General features: G+C 43.8%; 1 protein-coding gene across 2 annotated transcripts in view; it reads left to right on the top strand.

Annotated features, from left to right (window-relative positions):
- GLI2 (GLI family zinc finger 2) overlaps window positions 1–19179 on the top strand; it is a gene marked incomplete at both ends in the record, with an annotated part of 134089 nt that overhangs the window by 70362 nt on the left and 44548 nt on the right. For both annotated transcript variants that reach the window (XM_084209502.1, XM_084209501.1), the window contains one exon: window positions 2357–2462. In XM_084209502.1, coding sequence (XP_084065628.1) covers window positions 2357–2462 — 106 coding nt within the window. The remainder of the gene's footprint in view (window positions 1–2356; window positions 2463–19179) is intronic.

Raw genomic sequence — 19179 nt, 5'->3', positions numbered from 1 at the left:
GGACATTACAAATCTTCACCTATAGGGATGCCACCAGCATCCCCCTCTGGGTTGATCCCAGGACCACAGAAGTTTTCTTGCTCCTTTTGGTTTATTTGTACAGTATAAATATGGGGTGGGCAGTGCAGGAAGCCCAGCCTAGGGGCTCAGGCTGGAAGAGGTGTTTGTGTTGTTTGCCACTGGATGTCTGTGCAGGGACAGATGATTTTGTGACCATGCTTTGTATGTGATGAAGTAAAAGCTCGACTCCCTCTGGTCCCCACAGCAGCCGTTCGTTGTGGCAGCAGCTGTGGCCAGGGAACAGCAGTGTCCCCTGAGAGGAGGACACCAGCTCTAGGTGTCTGCCAGCCTAGGTTGGAGTTTGAGCTGAGCATGATTTGGGAAAACCAGAGGCTTTACTGTGCTGTGTGAGCAGGGGATGGGGTGTGACAGCTAAATTCTGCTGTATTTTTCATCTGGAAAAACACCGTTTGCCTCTTAAAATGAAGAATCCCTACAAGTGCCCTTATGTAACAGATAGTCCCTACTCAGGACAGTTAAAGGGTGAATCTTCCCTCCTGCAAAAGCAAATCCTGAAGGATCCAAGTTCATTCTCTCCCTGAGCTGCTTTTGGGAGAGGAGAGGAGGGGGGCAGAAGCGGGGGAGGTGGTTAACAGTTACTCTACTGTGTCCTGACATTAGGCGAGCTGCAAAAATGCTCCCAGTGTATCAGGTAGTGTGAGGTGCCAGCCCTTTGCTGGAGCACGGAGAGCAAGTCTGCTGCAGAGCCTTAAATACTTTCCACCCCGACTACCTTAGCTTAACGCCTTTCAGCAGAGTTGGCAGGAGGGTTGTTTTTGTGTAGTCTCTCACCTCTCCCAGCAGCCTGGCTGACGCGCCTGTGCCGCGCTGTGCTCGGGGATTGAGCGTTGCAATGGGAGTAGGAGCCGCAGATCCTCTTGCTGATATGCCGGGAAAGACGTATATGAGGATTACACGCAGGCTTTGCGCGACGGACCCACGCGGAGCGCAGCCCCACCGGACAGAGTCGGCGTAGCTCTGGTGCAGCTGGAGTCACAGACGCAAAAGGCTGAACTTTAAGTCTTTCGTAGAAAAAGAGTTTGGCATTTCTGAAGTTTGCTGAGCTACAGCGAGAGACTTGGCCCAAGCCTTGACACTTTGGTTTTGGATGGTGCTTCCCCAGTCTCCAGAGAGATGGTACCTGTCGCGGAGGCAAGTTCCAGTGAAATACCGAGCACAAGCTGGGTTTTGAATTGCTCACTTAGGAGGTTGGGTTTGTTTTATTTCTCGTCTCCAGCTAGACAGAAAGGCCAAGAAGCCAGAGAAAGAATGGTAAAACCTGCAACAATATTAAGTAAATAATCTTTAATTAAGAACTTCTGATTATTTGTAAAGGCAGAGCAAGACCAGCCTTTTATCTTCAAGCTGGTCGCTGCCACAGATGTAGAAAGGGGCATCTTTACAGACGCGCGGAGCCCCGTGAGAGGGCGATTGTACGGGATCGCTATTGCGGTTGTGCGGTATCGCTGTCGAGGCTCTGCTGATTCTATTTCTTTAGCTTCTGTAATTTTAGCAGGAAAGGCCCAGGCAGCCAGACAGTATTGTTGGGGGTGGTGAGGAGAAATAACCTGATGAATTTTCCATCAGCTCAACTCGCTCAAATATTCTCGCCGTTAACTTTTGGGGTCAATAATAAATATTAAAACCTGTAGATTTAATAAGTCAATGTAGGTGTTCGCTGCCTTTTGAGACCACTTTATCTTTCCATCAAAGATGAAACACGCTTCTCAAATGAATAAAAAATAGGGCCTCAAGTGATTACAAGTGAGAGCAATTTGAGCTCCTCTCTCAGAACCTGGCAGTAGGCACTTCTGAGCCTCTTCTGACTGCCTAGACATTCTGCTTTAGCACTGCTCTTGCCGTTATATTTTTAGGTAAATATTTCCAACTTGTGTGTACAGACCTTCAGGAACAGTGTTTGCTGCCACTCCAGGCTTGAGGGACGATGCAGGTCTGGATCCCACCAGGCTCTGTTGAGTCTGATTTGCGTTGCAAGTCTAGTTTTCCTTGGTGCTTGCTATAATCTCCTCAAGTTCAAAGAGCGCTTAGCTGCTTGTCTTTGTCAAAAACCCTGTTGGAGATCTTTTATGTCGAAGATGTAGGATTTTTCCGCATGACTTTGATTATTTATTCATTCCACTTCTCTGGTGTATGATAGCGCTGATATCATGAAGACCCCTTGTCTTGCACTGCTCTTGCTCTGAAATTCATGGAGATTTAGTGCCTTTGAAATTGTTTTAAAAGGGAAGGAAAAGTTTTTGAAGTCCCTTTTTTTTTCTTCTATTCCCCATAACAGTGCCGCAGCACATTTTTCCAGCCTTCCACGCTCCTTTGCCAATTGACATGCGCCACCAGGAAGGACGATACCATTACGAACCTCACTCTATCCACGCTATCCACGGGTAAGTCTTACACCTCCACTCCCGTGCCTCACTAAAATGTCAGCCACCTGCAGTATTCCAAATCCCACTGCTAAAGTCCCTGGGACTCACTGCCCCTCTGGCAAGCTGGCCCTACTGGCCACCCTCCACCTTATTGTCCCCATCCAGTGACAATCCTGACCTGCCTGGCAGGAGGGCTTTACAGCACTGTTAAGCCAGCAGAAGTGCCCTATAGCAGCAGGATGAGAGTATAGGGCTCCTTTGTCATTATCCAGCTCAGGTCCCGGGAACAGGCTTGACTTGTGTTTTTGCACCCACCGTATTTTCTCACATCATGCCTTGCCTGGGTCATTTCTGTCACCATCTTGGCAAAGACACAGCGCTGCTCCCTCTCTTTGGAGACCTTGTGTACCGTTCCTCCCTGCCTGCCAGTTGTGGGGATGGTGGCAAAAGGCTGCCAGGAATGCCGTAATTCAGTTTGATTTCACTGGACAACGGCCTGAATGGGCTGCTAGCATTTTCTAAAAGCAGTAATAAGTCAGGTTCTCATGGGGGTGTGCATGTCCACCCTGGAGGGGTAGGACTCTGGGTTTTGGTGGTGACCTTCTCATGAAAGCCTCCCCTCCCTGAGGCAGCTGATGGGCAGTGAGTGCAGAGACTGGTCAGGGGCTATACCCTGAGAGGGGGGTTCATGGTTAATCTCTTCATCCAGGGACAGCTCAGTAGTTCTTGATGTCTTGAAGGAGATGTTTTTACCTCCTCTGAATTTTGATCAGGGCAAAGAAAATGGAGCCAGCAGGGATGTGAGCAGTGGTTCTGGTGATGGTGGGGCTGGAAGTGTTTCTTCTAGTCCCTGACATGTACCTTTCCCATGAGAGTTGAGGAGCAGTGTGGTGCAGCTGGCAGTCCCACGGCCATCCCAAAATCCTTCAACCCGCAGCTGTAACACAGGGCTCAGACATCAGCGGAGGGACAGGTCCCAGAGCACTGGGTGTAGGGGGACCACTGAGGACCAGAATAATTTTTCAAGAACAAGGAAAGAACAGCTAGGGCTTGTCACTTTAAAAACTCTAATTTGATCCCTTGGAGTCCTGTTGCAGCCTTGCCAGGGGCTGTGCCTACCCAGATTTGCAGGAGCTGTTAGTGGAGCTGTGCTGCTTCTGGATAGGTGTGTGCAGGGGAACAGACCCTGGGAAGCAAGTAATACAGACAGCTGCAGCCAGATCTGTGGAGCCCCAGCTTTATTCTGCTTCCAAAATACTGCAAGAAATAAATGATAGGGCATTCCCCTGGATCCTACCAGAAGACAAGTCATTGTCTTTTAGGCTGACAGTCAATTTGACTGGATGTTTAAAGGGGCAGAGCAGCTTCTTCCATGCTGTGAGCAAAGGGGAAATGACAAAGCAAGTTGCCAACATGGGAACTGGGGGGGATTAGAGAGGCTGCATGAAATAGTTCTGGTCTTTCATGCAAAAATTGTAGAAAAAAAGACAGAATAATAACTTGTGAGATAGTTAATAAGCTGGAGCTCTGGCTAATAAAGCACATATGGAAGAGGGATATATTCAAAACAGTGGTTAGAAGAGAGGCTGGCAGATGTTCTGATGTTTGTCACAGGTTATTTGTGTGCTCCACTCCGTGTTCCCCTTCAATCCTCACGAGGAGGTCTGGGGGCACTGCATATACCCTGGGGCTCCACAGCAGTTTCTGTGGTGGGGTCATGAGGCAAGGTCTTGTACAAAATGAAACTGAGAGCTTGCTACTGATGCTGCATACCTATGAATCATATCGCCAGTAACCCCACTATTTTTCATGTTGGTTTTGTCCAGTTGATCGACCCTGGCCAAGTGTACAGCCCTGGCAGATCAGGTTTCAGTTCTTCTGCACCAATATTAATAATCCACTGTATTAGCAGTTACCACATTTGTGTATGAGTGGACCAAGCATGTCGTGCTTATTATTTTGGTAGAGTTGCTGGCAAATACCTGTTGCATTTCTTCTTCAGGATTCCTCTCCTTCCCAGCAGCTCGTCTCACAAAACTAACTTTCAAGGTACAGGAGAGAAAACTTGGCTGCAGGTCATAAAGAGAAAACATACTGCTCTTTGAAGCTACCTGGGCACTGAAAGGTGCCTTTGTGGCCAGAGAAGCTCCAAGCTGAGCAGCCAAGTGCTTCTAGGCTGTGACAATTTTTTAGGGTCGAGGGAATGCCACTTCCATTTGGCTGTTTGTCAAGAAGTACCCTACGCTATGGCATAACCATATTGGGAAAATTCTCTGCAGCTGTGGTCTCAGTCCTTTTTCCTCTCCAGATTTTACCTGCCAACATCCTAAAATCATGTCTTGCGCTTTACTCCTCTTGTTTTTTATTCTATATCTCTTTTGTCTTTCTTCTCTCTCCTCCAGTCTCTCCTCTGGAGGTCACAATGTAGCACTCACCCTCCTTGCTGGAGGATGTCCAGTGTGAAATCATCCAGACATGGTGGTAGAGCTGGGCTAGAGCATACTTGGTGATTGCATGGCTCTTGTCCAATACACTGGACAATTTATGCCACCAGCTCGTTCGGGCTGTTGTCCAGTGAAATCAAACTGAATTACGGCATTCCCGGCAGCCTTGTTCAATGTGGGCACAGATGAGCTTCTAGAAGTTTGTACTCTGTCCTGGTGGGGCAGAAATCAATCCTTCTTGTTTCAAAAGTAAACAACCCTTAAAAAAACCCCAAGGGCATATGCATATTCTCACTCTAGAAAATTATGGCAAATGTTTGGAAGAAAAATTGCGTCACTGAGTTTCGGCTTTATGATTAATGTGATGGGGGCCTGACAGAGAGCCCCCAATTCATCAAGTCTATATTCTACCTGTCTGCTGTCTTGACGGTACCAAATTTATCTAATTATGTGAACGTTGCATGGCAAATTAAGTGCAGTCTCATTTGTTGCTAACTATGGGGTCTTATTATCTGCCTGCTGTATTATGTCAAAGGTTTGTTTCCTGATTGCTCGATGTGACCTGGCAGTGCATTCCCCTTCATCACTGTTTGCGTTTGGCCTAATGAGAGCATACGCTATTTTATCTCAACTGGAGAGAACTCATCTGCGAGGCTCTCTTGAGCAGAACCACCTGTGGGACCCTTTGCTTGGGAAAGCAGATGGGAATATGAAAAACTTGAGTAAAAAATGACCCCCGTGCCAAGACGGGCCTGAAAGACTTGCTGCGTTTCTCCTCAGTATTGTCAGTCCTGGTGTCTCGGTGATTTTTTTGTTAAGCAGCATGTCAAATAATTTTCAGGACATGAGTCTTCTTCTAAACCACAGAGTGGAAGCAGAAGCAGATTAGGTTGGGGTTTTCCTGAAATCTACTTTTAGAGATTGTTTTGGTGTTTCTCCAGTCATTAGGACAACCCACTTTTCTGTACAACCACTGTTGGTTTTACTTGTTTGGTGGTGAATTTTTTAGACATCTTTAATATTTGGACTTTTTTTCGTGGTGTTAATAATTTGACAGAATTGTGGTGCTTGCTTGGCTTGTCTAGAAAAATGAAGTATCTCGTTCAGATGATTGTCCTGGATTGCAATGACAGTGTGCCTGTGGTAATATGCAGGATAGAGGGAGAGGCAGGATTGAAGTCCAGTGGACACCGTAAAGCATGCAATGCAGAATGGAGTGAGACTGAATATGGGATGAAATCTATTCCAGGAATGTAGAACTAGAGCAGAATGAATAGAAGAAATTGTATTGGTGCATAAAAATGGTATGAGCCAACATTTCCACAACATAACATTCATTTAATAGTAAGTAATACTACAATACTCAAAGGATAAGAAAAGACAGAAAAATAAATTTGGAGGTTCTGCATTATTCTGGAGATACAGGATCAAATTGCAGAGCCACATACTCTTTTTCCTGTGATCCTCTTTCAGAGCACAGGATAGCCCAGGCTCTGTGGAAGAGCAGTGGTGGGTCTTACATGCATTTTCTGCATGCAGCTTTTATTGATTTGTCAGAATTTCACTCTTTGCTGCTGGCTGTAGGTCAGCACTATTTGAGCAAAAGTCATCAGCCAGGTGTGTGCAGGCTTAAAAGCTGAGCCAGAGAAATTCACTTCCTAAGATAGTACTTTTTCTAACAAAAGGGGTATTTTGTATTTTAGTGAACTTCTTCACAAAAACCTGATCCACTGGGGACAGCATCAGTTTTGTAAGACCAAGCCCTTGACTACAGAGGAAAGTTGCTGGCAGATAAGGGAGGTGATTACATGCTTACCTGTTTTTTTATTATTATTATTTTTTAAATCACAACAAAAATAACTAAAAACTCCTTAGCTCAGCTTAAAAGTCCCTGCCAGTGCAAGAGCCTTTGGGGCTAACCCTAGTAAACAGCATGCCTAGGCTTGACTCAGCAAGAAGCTTTTTAACAGTAGCTCCTAAACTGTGGTTAAAACCCATCGGGCATTATGCACTGTAAAAAACAAAAGCAGCCTTGTTTTTCTACCAACATCCTGGTGGTGTTTTAGGATGCAGGTCTGACATTATTTATTAGCAAAATATTGTTGTCGCTTCTCTGTCCAGACATAAAAATAGTAAAAAATACCCCAAACCCTGAGCTGATAAACACAATTTCCACGGTTTTCATTAGGACTGAACTGTCCCAAAGACCTAATTATAGAGATTACTCCATATCCATGATAATGTAGAGTTGCCCTTATTTTCCCTCTGGTAGGATTTTTATCTCATTTAATCAAGGATATTCCTCCATTTCCCTGAAATCTTAATATATTATTACAGATTTTCCTGATATCCAGCCTACACTTTTTTTCTTTATCTGATTTTATTACCCCTCCCTCTTGAAGTTTGTTTCCATTTCACTGTGTTAAAATTACAGAATACTTTTTCAGGACCAGTTAAAATGTTCCTGAGCTGTTTATGCAGGGTGATTCACAGGCAGAGGAGTTGACTGTTAAACTTTTCATCATAAAAAGACTATGTCTCAAGTGTTTACAAATATGCCAAATTTAATGTCAAACCCAAGATTTTCCATGTTTAATATCTGTTCCAGTCTGGTTCTCTCTTTCCTTTGTTGTTTTTTGTGAGATTCAGCCAAGGGAGGCCAAGTGGGGTTAAGGGAAAATATGTTGTTTAGCCATACAAAAAATAATCATCATCATCTTATAACTGCTTTTAGAAACACCAGTGTCTCTTGCTTTAGAACTGGAATTTGTTATTGTCACAGATGTGCTTTTGCGTTTCCCATTCTACAAAAACACACACAAAGTCCCATCAATTTTGCCAGATAGGAATCCTTTGGAAGGTCTTGCTTCCAATACACGCATTGAAGGGTGTCAGAGTTTTGCAGTGAAATTTTCTGACTGCCTTGTGGCCCTGACCACGCTTCAGCTGAGCCTTGCCAGGGCTCACCTGATGGTGCTTCCCGTTCCATGCAGAGGCCTCTCTGCCATCCCTTCCATCCAGGGGAATTCCTGACTCCATGGAGGAGTTTGCAGAAGTGTTCTGGAAGCTGCCTTTTTGCACTGTGAGGCATGCATAGAGTGCCTCTGGTGACGCTCCGTGGGGCACGGCTGCCCCGGGGCTGCGGCTGGGACCCGTCACACGCTGGGTATGGCACCCCTGGTGATGGTCATTCCCGCAGCAAGGATGGCTCTCGGCTGAGCCACGGAACGTACATACCAATAAAACCTCTGTGTTTTCATATTTACTTTGCTACTGGAGTAGAAAATCTTTGGCAGGTCATGATTGATGGTACTGTGCTGCTTAGGAGACAGAGCGAGCTCCCTCCGGAGTCAAAGCAAACAGCTGCTCAGAGGCGCCTTCTTATGTGTTTTGCAAAGTTTTACGACTTTCACCAAATAGATACATTGCTCATTTGGGAAACAGGTTTGGGGGCTCCCACATCTAATTTATTCTGTCCCCTTCTTTCCCACATGCTTCTCTCTTTAAGAAAATCAGAATGTGTAAGTTTTCAATGGTTTGCAGGGTCTGGTCCCCTCCAGAAGGCTGGTTCAAACCTCTCCGTGATCTGTAATTAGCAGGAGTCTGTTGCTTTGAGGTGGCTCTTTGGTAAACTACAGGAGGTGATTTGGGGGACTGTCAGTTCCAAGATTAATACTTGATGGGCACTTGATCTCCATCTCCAGGATACCACAGATGAAATACTAGGCTTCGGCTGTCATGTTCTGGTATCTGGAAAAATTACTTTAATTCTATCTGTGCTTTATTTTCCTCATCTCTAAAATGTCAGAGTAATACTCATCCTTTTGATATCTTGAGAGCTAAGAAAAAGATTCCTTTGGCTTCCAAGATTGGTCTTGTAGCCATTTTCAGGCACAAGGGAAGAGGTACATAGCGCTACCTGCCTGTGCAGAAACTGAGAAGCTACATGCCTAACTTCTGGCCTCAGTGGGAGGACAGGCTGATCAGGTCTTTGGAGAATGGGGAAGGCGTAATCCAAAACACTGATCAGGGCTAGTGTGTTTCTGGAAGCTTTTCCGGTCTCATAAACTATTCTGCAAAAAACCAAACCAAAACACAAGCAGACAAACAAACAAAACCAAAACCAAACCAAGGAAATACAAACCCCCACAGCTTTCTCTTTTGAATCTTTTTTAAGATGTTCAAGCACATTCCATTATGAGAGAGATTTACACATCTGTGCTGTTCTTTAAATTCAGGATCGTTTTGTCATGTGTGTTTAGTTAAATCTCCTTCAGAGTACTTTGCATAACTGAAACCTGAAGTCCAGAGGGACCTGAAGGGGAGTGGTTTCAGACTCACTAAACTATGCAACGAAATGCAGATTGGGCTTGGAAATGTCTGGGCTGGATCTCCAGTTGCTGAATGCTGTGACATGGGGCTGGAGTGAGGGGCCTGGGTGAGCTCAGATGGAGCCGTGCCCATTCACATTTAGTGAAGATCTGGGCCACCGAGTTGCCGGTGCTGTGAAAAACTGCACCTCTAATTTAGCCTAATCACTGCCAGAAGTTTAAAAATGGCTAAGAGGTTTTAGTACTGAGAACAAAAGCATGATCTTTGAGGTCTTTTATGTAAACCTCTGGCATGTGTTCATTTAATATGATGTCACTCTGTAATCCACCATTGCTTTTAAATGTCATTCGCAGAGCTTCATGTCAGCGAGTCTTAAGTGATAATCCCTTTGCTTACCTCACTTTATAGTAGATTAAAAGTGACTTCATGCTTCCACCTTATCCGCTGTTAAGCTTGTGCTTTAGGAAAAAAATTTATTTGAACTTTCTTTTCCTGCTGCTTTCTAAAGAGTTGCTAAACAGAGGGTGCATGTCTTTCAGAAGCTATCTCAATGGGATTGCCCATTCTCCACTGCTTTCAGCATCTGTGAAAATGGATAAATGTTCGGCGCCAACTTCCTGCCCTTTTAAACTCCAGCGTTCTGAATTTGTTTCTTAAGTTTTCTCTCAGCTAAATGGGGAGCACTGCCCTTCCTGGCCTCTTCTTTTTCTTAATCCTAAATAAATCACCTCTCTAGATGGTATTTCGCCTCTCACCAGCTTCTTGCAGTCATAAAGAGATGCTGAGACTTGTTGCAGTGTTCTGCTCCTCTGTAGCACTTTCTCTTGTACTGCACAGGGGTCTGTGGGCTCCCCCTTGTATCTCCTGGTCTTGTATCTTGTATATATTGGTTGAACTTTTACTCTATCCTGTAGCAAATCCTTTCTCAGTATTTAAAGCTCTCCATGCAGTTCACCTTTCTGGTCCACCATCCTTTTTTTCTCTCCCTGGATTTTACCCTCCTGCTCCTAGCACACCTCCTTGTGCAACATGCCCCTCCAGATATTTGCTGTGTGTTGTAATATCCTCCTCCCTGCTCTAATGAACTGGCCAGGCTGCAGCCTGCAGCATATAGTCAAATATCAATCCGCTCATCCTCCTCATTTTCACTGTGTTTCTCTGAAATCCTTCCAGTGTGTGTGAAGATAAATGGACAAAAAGCGCCCATCCCATTGGCTTGTGGAATGAAGCCTGCGGCACATCACTTTTCAGGTGCTGGTTAATCTGGATTCCTACCTACCAGTGGCCATAGGGAGCAAATTACACAGGATGCTGAGAGATAAAAACTAATGGCAGGAATGCTGGCTTGTGATGTTGGCTGGAAGAAAAATGTAGGATTTTTAATGTCCATACAGAGCGGAAATTTTCAAATCTCATCCAAAAGTTCCCCCCACGCAGCAAAGAGCAGGGAAGTCAATTTACCCTGGATGGATGAAGGACTGAGTCAGTTCTGCTGGGATTAGAACATGTGGTTCAAGGGATCCTAGGTATTTTGGGTCTGATTCTTGGACCACCCAGATGGCTGGGGGGAAACTTAAAAGAAAAATACCAATGTGAAAAGGACCCTCTTTGGCAGAACTGTGGATCTGGATACCCTGCGTGCAGCTGACACCTTGCAGACACATCTGCACAAGCCAAAGAGGCTGCAGAACTGGGTGCTGTTACCCTGGCAAATCTCAGACCTGCACATCACTCCCGTGGGAGTGCGTGTGTTTTAGCGGGTTTTCTAGAGCCCTGGCTCTGACACTAAACCACATAAGTATGTTTTTCTTCTGTGTGCCAGACCATTTTGAGAATTTGTGATTTTACACAATTTTCTGCCTTGGAGACTCTTGATTCCAGTTCTTTTATGTTTCACCATTGATATTAAATAGACAACTAACAGCTAAAATTTAGAGCATTTCTCAAGGGTCAGACTTTTAAAAGTGCCTGTGTTATTTCAGATCATAAATCCCAGTGTACTGGGTCTGGCTAATAGCATTTGAAAGTGGGTTTCAAAATAGTGTTGACTCTTAGGTCTGGCTTGTCAAGTGCTAGTAATGCAAAGGCTCAATGGGTTTTTCAAACAAGCTGGATCCTATTTAAGGTCAAACTACTCCAACCTCTGTTGAAAATCAGGACACTAAAGCCATCTCTAGTAAAGGAATTAAGTACCTAAAAATTCATAAAGTGGCTGGAGTGGAGTTAAGAAACACAGACATGTTAATGAGGTGGCTTGTGCATACTTGGAGCCCAGCGTGCATGCCCAGGCCATGCAGCTCCCTCAGGATCTATGGGGATGTTTTCTGCCCTGTCTCCTCTCTGTTGTAGAAGTATGCACATGGCAAATCTCATGGGAGGATGTGCTATGGAAAAAACACATTCAGGGTTCAGATGCAATCAGTTGGCCAGGCTCCATTTCAAGAGCAAGTTTACTGCATTCCCTGCTCTCACTTCATTGGCTTATGTGGGGTTGGGTTTTGATATAATTGATCGTGGTAGCTGATAGTGAACCAGGAGAATGTGAACCTTTTGATGATTTTTTTTAAGCAGATACTTGTCAGAGGGGGGAGTGCCTTAGAGCATGGTAGGAGCTGTCCTGTTTCACCCCCTGGGCAGCAGAAGTACCTTTACCGTGGTTTCCCTGCTGCTGAGCTCATGCTGTTAGATTAAATGTGAGAATTAGGCTCCACCCCTGCCTCCTGCCCTTTCTCTGGCTGCAGTAGTGTGCCAGTGTTTCTTTTGCACAGGTGCAGCCTCTTCACAGCAGGGGCATTCCTTCCTGCACAGCTCTTTTTATCTCTCTCTTACACCTCTCCCTACCCTGTGCGCGTGAGCCAAAGTCACAACAGCACCCGGGTACAGGCAGGCAAGACTAAAAAAATATGTTGGGGCTGTATAAAATGCAGTCACATTCAGCTTTTTGAGTTTAAGTCTCTCAGGGAAATAAGCGTGTGTTCTTAAATCCAGTAAGGGCCTTTGGGATATTTTCCTTTTGATCCTGTGAAAGCATCCTGGAGAAGAATTTGTCTTATTCCTTCTCTTGCCCCTTCAAAAGAGACTTTCCTAGCTTGGTTATGGAGGTACTTACATAGCTCTTGATTTGCAAACCAGCTGCTGGACATGGTACCTGCTGATGGAATGCTTCATCTGAAAGCCTCTTAAGATCCCACAGAGTAACCACACATCCCAAAGTACCTCTGGTAGAGGAAGTCTACCAGAGTGTGGTTAATGCATTAAAAATAGGAAAGTTTCAAGCTTACAGCTGCATTAGGGTGATGTTCTTACATGCACATACTTGAAGGCTGTTTGTCCTCATTGTGAGATAAAACACTTGATTTCATAGGCTGTCTTTCATTCTCTCTCAAATAAAGTAGGATATTTTACAAGAGAAAACTGCATTGTAGATGACAGAAAGCAGAGTGTAGAATGATAGGGAGGTGAAGGAATTAATGCATTCAGTCATCAAATCAGTAAATTAAAGGAGGATCAATCTAATGAGGACTAGCAAGAAGGAGAAGATTTGTAGAAGATACTTGAAAAGTATCTTCTTGAAAAGAATCGTCTAAAAGATGAGTTGGTAATGCAGAGGGTCACGCAGAAAGTGCTTTGGGCTAAAGAACTGTTTTTAAGCCTCTTCCTATTCAGGAAAATGTGTGAGTGTAGGCTTAATTAGATATGCCTGTTTAGGTCTGTTGACTTCAGTGTAACTTAAATGAATATTCACATGCTGTCCTGAGGAGAGTGCTCTTCTGAAGATACCACAGAATAGAAATGTTTACAAAATCCTGCTTGTGTATTTGTGCTCTAAAATTAATTCATATTAGTAATTTTTCTTGTGTCGATATGGACTTGGCTGTTGACTTCAGACCTCTTACGGCAGTGGATTATTTGCTGGTATTCTCATGAAAGACTTCAGTTATGATTTCTTAGATGATTTTTGCAAAGTATAAGTGCAGGTTTAATGAAGAAGGACTCTAGAGCTGTGGTGGTTACTTCCATACAGCGTTGCTGTGACTCCAGCATCATCACAGAGGTCCTAGAAGTGGTGTCAAACAGGCCAGTTTTGAGGAGTTACGGCCATGTTACCGTGCAGACAAAAAAACCCAGTGTCAGCTTCCTATGATGACCAAATTTTCAAGGAATTACCAGTGTTTGAGGTGCTGCTTTGAGTAACTGGTAGCCACTCAGGTCAGACTGTATTGGTGCTGTTGGTTTGAAAAACTGTCAAGGAGCCAATGACATTTTCAGTTCTCTGGCCTCTGAAATGAGGCCTTTGCTGCTGTTTTACCCTGATTACAAGGCACACATTTTGTGATGACATCTTTTGGGCATCAAGGTACAGCATGAGAGTTGGTATATTATAGGGATCAGGTCAGGGTGAATAATTCTATTTTCTATAGACCAGCTAGAAGGATTTTGCAGTTGGTTCCCAGGAGAGAAATCATATAGAAGTGACTTCTATTTTTCTCTTTTTTCCTAGTCCTCCAGCCCAACTGATTCTCTGTAAGAAGTATTGCTAGGAACTCATGGACAGTGAAGTATCTGCAAAGTTTTATCCAGTACATTTTGAATCTTCAATAGTTACAACCTGTTTGTATATTTTTGCCAATAGAAGTATCTAAACAGAGAAATAGTCTTATGAAACCAGTGTCAGCAGACCCCAAACCACTTTACTCACTTGACAAAATAGTAGACTTCCAAAGTCAAATAGATTTCTAGCCATCTTTGGAAAAGAAATTTTACACAAACACATAACCCAACCACTTTTCAGGCTAGGTCAGAGAAATTTAAACCCTCACCCAGGACATGAGATGACCGGAATGTAAGAGACTAAAATGGAATTGAGCTAAATTAGATATTTTAGAAGCCATGTCTTTTAAGGGTTCCAGAGGATCTTTACAGAGGACAAATACTGGACTTGGGGGCTTTAGTGGATAGCAATGAAAACCACTTCATATTCCTCACCAGAGCATCATCACGTGGCCTTGCCTAGTGAGTCGGAAGGAAAGGCATTCTCCCACCAACACCACTTCCTCCATGTCCTGGGATTGTCTGCTCAAGGCTTGGCTAGGTCTTGACCTCTCTTGGCATGCAAGATCTAAACCTGGTGTGACTCCAGACTTCCCTCAACCGCGTCTGGTTTGAATCCTGTCAGTGCCTGGATGAGTGTTACCACAAGAATAAGAATCTCTTGCTTGTTTGTTTGTTTGTTTAAGAGATGACTTCTGCCAAATATGGAGAAGGTGGGAGCTCTGTGAGCTGTAACTTCTTTCCCTTCAAGTCCTGATGTACTGCTGGAGCTTAGGATTCTGTCAACCTGGTTTCTTCTTTGCTTGATCCCTGCAGAGCAGAGTTTGCATTTCTGGTGAATTATGTGACAGTTTCTGATAAGGATGGATGGTGAGCAGAGACTTGGGTTTGATTTCTGTGCAGATGTCACATTGCTGCAGGTATGTCACTCTGGTGCAGCATATTGGGTGAGTGACACTTCCTAGGGTGACTGAGGGAGTAAATGGCACAAATTGAGGGACAGAAGATTCCATGAGGTGCTTTGTGCTGAAGAGCAGCAGATTGCGCTCCCTGCCAAAGTCTTGCACTGGATGCATAGCTTCCCTATCCCTTCGTTTGGTTTTTGACTATGTTGCCAAACTGGACTTTTTCCAGGATCTGGTTTCTGTGATTGACTTCATTACTTAGTGTTTCATAAACCAAACCCTTCCAGCTGTGTGTTCATTGGTGCTTTTCTCCCAGGCAGGGCAATTTTGTGGTTCACACATTCACCAGCAAAATTGCTGCGATCTATGAACTTCCAGTGCAGTAAGGATTTGTGTGTGCACACAGGGTGTGTGTGCTGTCTTCCTTACTTAACAGTGTACAGTCTCAGTCTAGTCTCCTCCTCTTGTTACCATCCTCACTGGAGGAAAGCTGGGCTGAAAGTAATCTCCCGGCCTGCAGTGCACCATGGTCCGCACTCCCCAATCACATTTGATATTCAGTTGAAAGAGCCAGTGGTGTCCAGGAGGAAATCTTTGATTAAAATGAAATTGTAGACTTTTAGAAGCTGTTCTTGAAGGTTGAGGGTAGAAGGTGGACATGCAGCCCAGCAATCTGGCATCTTGGGAGGTGTTACAAGAGCTTGACAAATATGCCTGTAAAAATCCATGTGTACAATACCACAAGCTGCGTTTGTTATTAATTTTTGTCAAACTTTTGTCCTCCTTCAGTGAACAGGAGAATGAGATCTTTCATGTGGGATTTTTGTAATTAAACATTTGTCTCCCACCAATAGGTCCTTCTAACTTCCTGCACTTGCTCTGTCCCTCAGATGCTCTATGACTGACCTTAGAACATGGCCTGTGCATTCTTGTACCTTTTTTCCCATTGGCTAGAAACTCTTTTGTAGCAGGCATGAATTGTTGTATTAATCCTTATGGTTTTCACAAGTACCAAACATGTTCTGCATGCTGGGTAAGAGTAATTATATTGCCATTAGATTATGAGCAGCTTTCCTGTACTGTGATGTGACATGCACAAATAGAATTGTGAATATTGGCAGTTCAGATCCAGATAGTTGAATTTCCTTGGTTACTACTAATATTTTAGATTATTTAAACCATAAAATATTTTTTAAATCAACATTATTTTCACCTGTTACATCCTTTGTTTATTTAAACAAATCAACTAAATTTTAAAAAAACTAAATTTAAAACTAAATTTAAAAAAAACCCCAACACATGCAAAGTGCAGGATCTTAAGTTCTATTTTAAAACTAAACTGCAAGATAGGAGAATTTTTTATCAAAATCCTGTCTACAGCCTTTTCCTACAATGAAGGTATGTAAGAGCTTATACCCCACTGAAACCAACTTGGGCTGCAAGTGATACTTGATGGTGCAAAAAGATGACTGATGGGACTTTGAAAAGCTTCTACCACATGGAAAACCTTGCAGCTGGGATTTCAGCATAGCTTTGATTGCCAGGCTTGGTTTGTTTGCCACTGAGTTGTCTAAAGTGAGTAAAGAAATCCACTGCACCTGAGCAGTTCTGATTTCTCATTTCCAGACCACAGTACAATGGTCCTGTGTTTGCCTTTTCCAAAACCAGAGAGAAATGTTTAAATAACATTTTGTGCTGAATTATTAAAACTGATGCAAATGTTTTCATTAAAATTTGAGTGTGTTTAATATCCCTTCCCTTGAATTTTAAATAGAACCAATACTTGGTGACTTAATTGCCCAGCAATATATATTTTTTACATTTTTGCCTTCTATTAATAAAATGAGTGTATTTACATAGTTCCAACCTAAGCACATCTCGTTTTACTGACTAATTGCCTCGTTTAAAGGGCACACAATGTTAACACCGTTTGGCTTGCCTGAGACTTTACGTCATGCTACACACTGAATCCCATGGTGAACTTTATCCTATGCAAAATATAAATCATGTTTTCTATCTTTCTTGATAAAATGTTCCATAGATCCCCTCCACAACTCTCTGGTCACAGAGTTAGGCTGCTGTTGTGGGAAGCAGGGGCTGTAACCTGTGAGTGGAGCACCTGCAGTTGCCCATGCAGCCATCTCTTCCTCGGCTCTGCATAGTTTGAGTGTGCCCAAACAGGGCTGGGGGTCTCATCCCTCTCACCTCTTTAATGCCACATGCGCTGGTTTTTGGTGAGGTGCAGGAAGGGTGATTTTTGGGGGTTGTGGAGAGATGAAGATCTTCCTGCTTCTGCCCCTGGATCAGCAGTACAGGAGGCACCAGAACTGTTAGTTTGAGGAGGATGTCTGGGGGCCTTTGCCAGTGCTGGTGCTGCAAAGCTCCCCTGTTTTTCAGGCAGCATCCCAAACCCAGCTGCAGTTCCCTGGAAGAAGCAGCATAAAGCAGCTGGCTGTGCCTCTGCCATTGGAGCATTTAGGAGAGAAACAGTTTCAGCTACTTGGCATCAACCTGGTGCTTTTGGGAATTAGATGTGACATTTGAGGTCAGGTTGGCATAACTTAAGGGTCAACTGAGGACTGGAGGTACTGAACTTGCTACTTTTACCCAACTGAGCTTAGTGTCCAGTTTTAACCTGAGCTGAAAAAAGGTCTGGGGTGTCTAATATGGATGAGAGGCCCCATGCAGGCAGAGAGGCAGGTGAGAACAGTGGCCAGGAGAAGTGAGGCCCTGGCACAGCCCTAAGGACAGAAGCCACTGGCAGGTGGTGGCATGGTGAGGAGCTGTCTGTGCCCAGGCTGGTGAGCACCAGACCCGCTGGGTACCGGCACAGCCATGGCAGATATGCAGGGCTGGCTTCTTAGGCCTGGAAAGACCATGTGCGTGTGTACATCACTCTCCAGCTGCAATGACAACGGCTCTTTGAAATGCTCTTCTGCATTTGCATTTACAAAAGCTGGATAAGCCTTTTTTTAAAAAAATCTGATAAGTAGCAGGCAATTGAATTAACCACTGTTGACTGTATTGCTGTCTCTTAACAAACTCCATCTGTATGGTCTCCCTTTGTAGACACAATTTTATAACTTAATTTCCCTACCAAAACATCAGTGTTTACTTAGTAAGAAATCTGTTCTTTGTCAGCTTAAAACAGTGATTTCTTTATTACCACTCTGCGCAAGGAATGACAGCACAGAGTTGGCACTGGAGCAAGTCTGGTTGAGTCTACAGCGTTGTAATGGAAACAGGGTGAACTGAGGGTCAAGTATAATGGGATTTGTATACAGAAATGTGTCTGCATAAGGAATAGCTGCATGAGATAAGAGAATGAAAGATGAGGCCCACGGGTCTCCCTTTTCATGGTGTTGGGAAGGAGGTATTGCTGTAGGTACACAGCAGACACAGGAGATGGGGTTACCTCTGCACCAGCATAGCAAAGTTCCCTAAATCACATGTGCCTGCTCCTGCACCAGCTGATGGTGGGTGTAGGATGGATTGGTGCAGTCATTGGGGATTACTTTAAGAATGTTTTGTATGTAATTTTTACTGATTTTGGGAAGCATAGGGTCAGTGAGGGGTTTTCAAGCTATTACAGTCTGTGGCCTTCCTAAAAATTTTCTAGCAGAGTTGTTAAACATAGTATCATGAATTTGGCCTTAATAACAAGAGATTTGCAGAGATTTTTTGCTGTATTTCACAGCTCCTAAAGGAGATTTTAGTGTTTCCCAAGGGTTTTGCAAACCACAGGTTGAAAAGCACTAGTGTAAACTTTCAGCAGTAAACAGCTGGGGAACATCAGATCCCTATTCCTTCCCTGATAAATGTGTTATATTTTCCTTTGCCGTTGAAAAACCAAAAGAGTAGGAGAGCAGCTGTAGTCAATGACACCAATGGATCTGGGAGCAAAGGAGTTTTGCAAGGAAGGTTCTTTGGGTGGTTACGTGGCAGATGAGATATGAAACACCTCATGTTTTTTTGCCATGAGATGATGATTTGGGGGGCCAGGGAAGCATCCTGGCTCCTTTGAAGTATGTTCAAATTGCACAGTGCAGTGAGCAGAGCTGGGGTTTTACCATAGGACGGGGCTTCTGTTTATTGCTTTTACTTTTTCCTGCCGTAGAGCCTTTCTCAGTCTTTGCAGGCTAGAGGTGGTAGAGAAATGCCAGTTGTTTGTTGCAACAAATTAGTTTGGTTGCAATTGGAGCGACTCTGCTTTCTTGGAATGTTTTGTGCTCAGCTTTTCCCTATGAGGAATGAAATCCTAGTGGAGTGCTGTCCAGATTTTAAAAAACCATTTATGTCTCATTCATGTTCATTTTATTTCTAATGTTAAAAAAGCAAATAGAAATGGAAAAAAAAAAGTTATAGGTTAAAAAGAAGAAATAAATGTTGAAGTGCTGATTTATTGTTTATTCCCTTATTTTGTACGGAAAACTCAAGATGCTTCAAGAGAACAGCTTGTTTGGAATAAAAAGGGTTTATTCCCTTCAGTCATATCAGTGAAAA

This window comes from Fringilla coelebs (genome assembly GCF_963513975.1).
Source record: "Fringilla coelebs genome assembly, chromosome: 7".
Lineage (NCBI taxonomy): Eukaryota > Metazoa > Chordata > Aves > Passeriformes > Fringillidae > Fringilla > Fringilla coelebs.
Note: the sequence above shows the minus strand (reverse complement) of the source record. Positions and strands in the feature narration are given on the sequence as shown.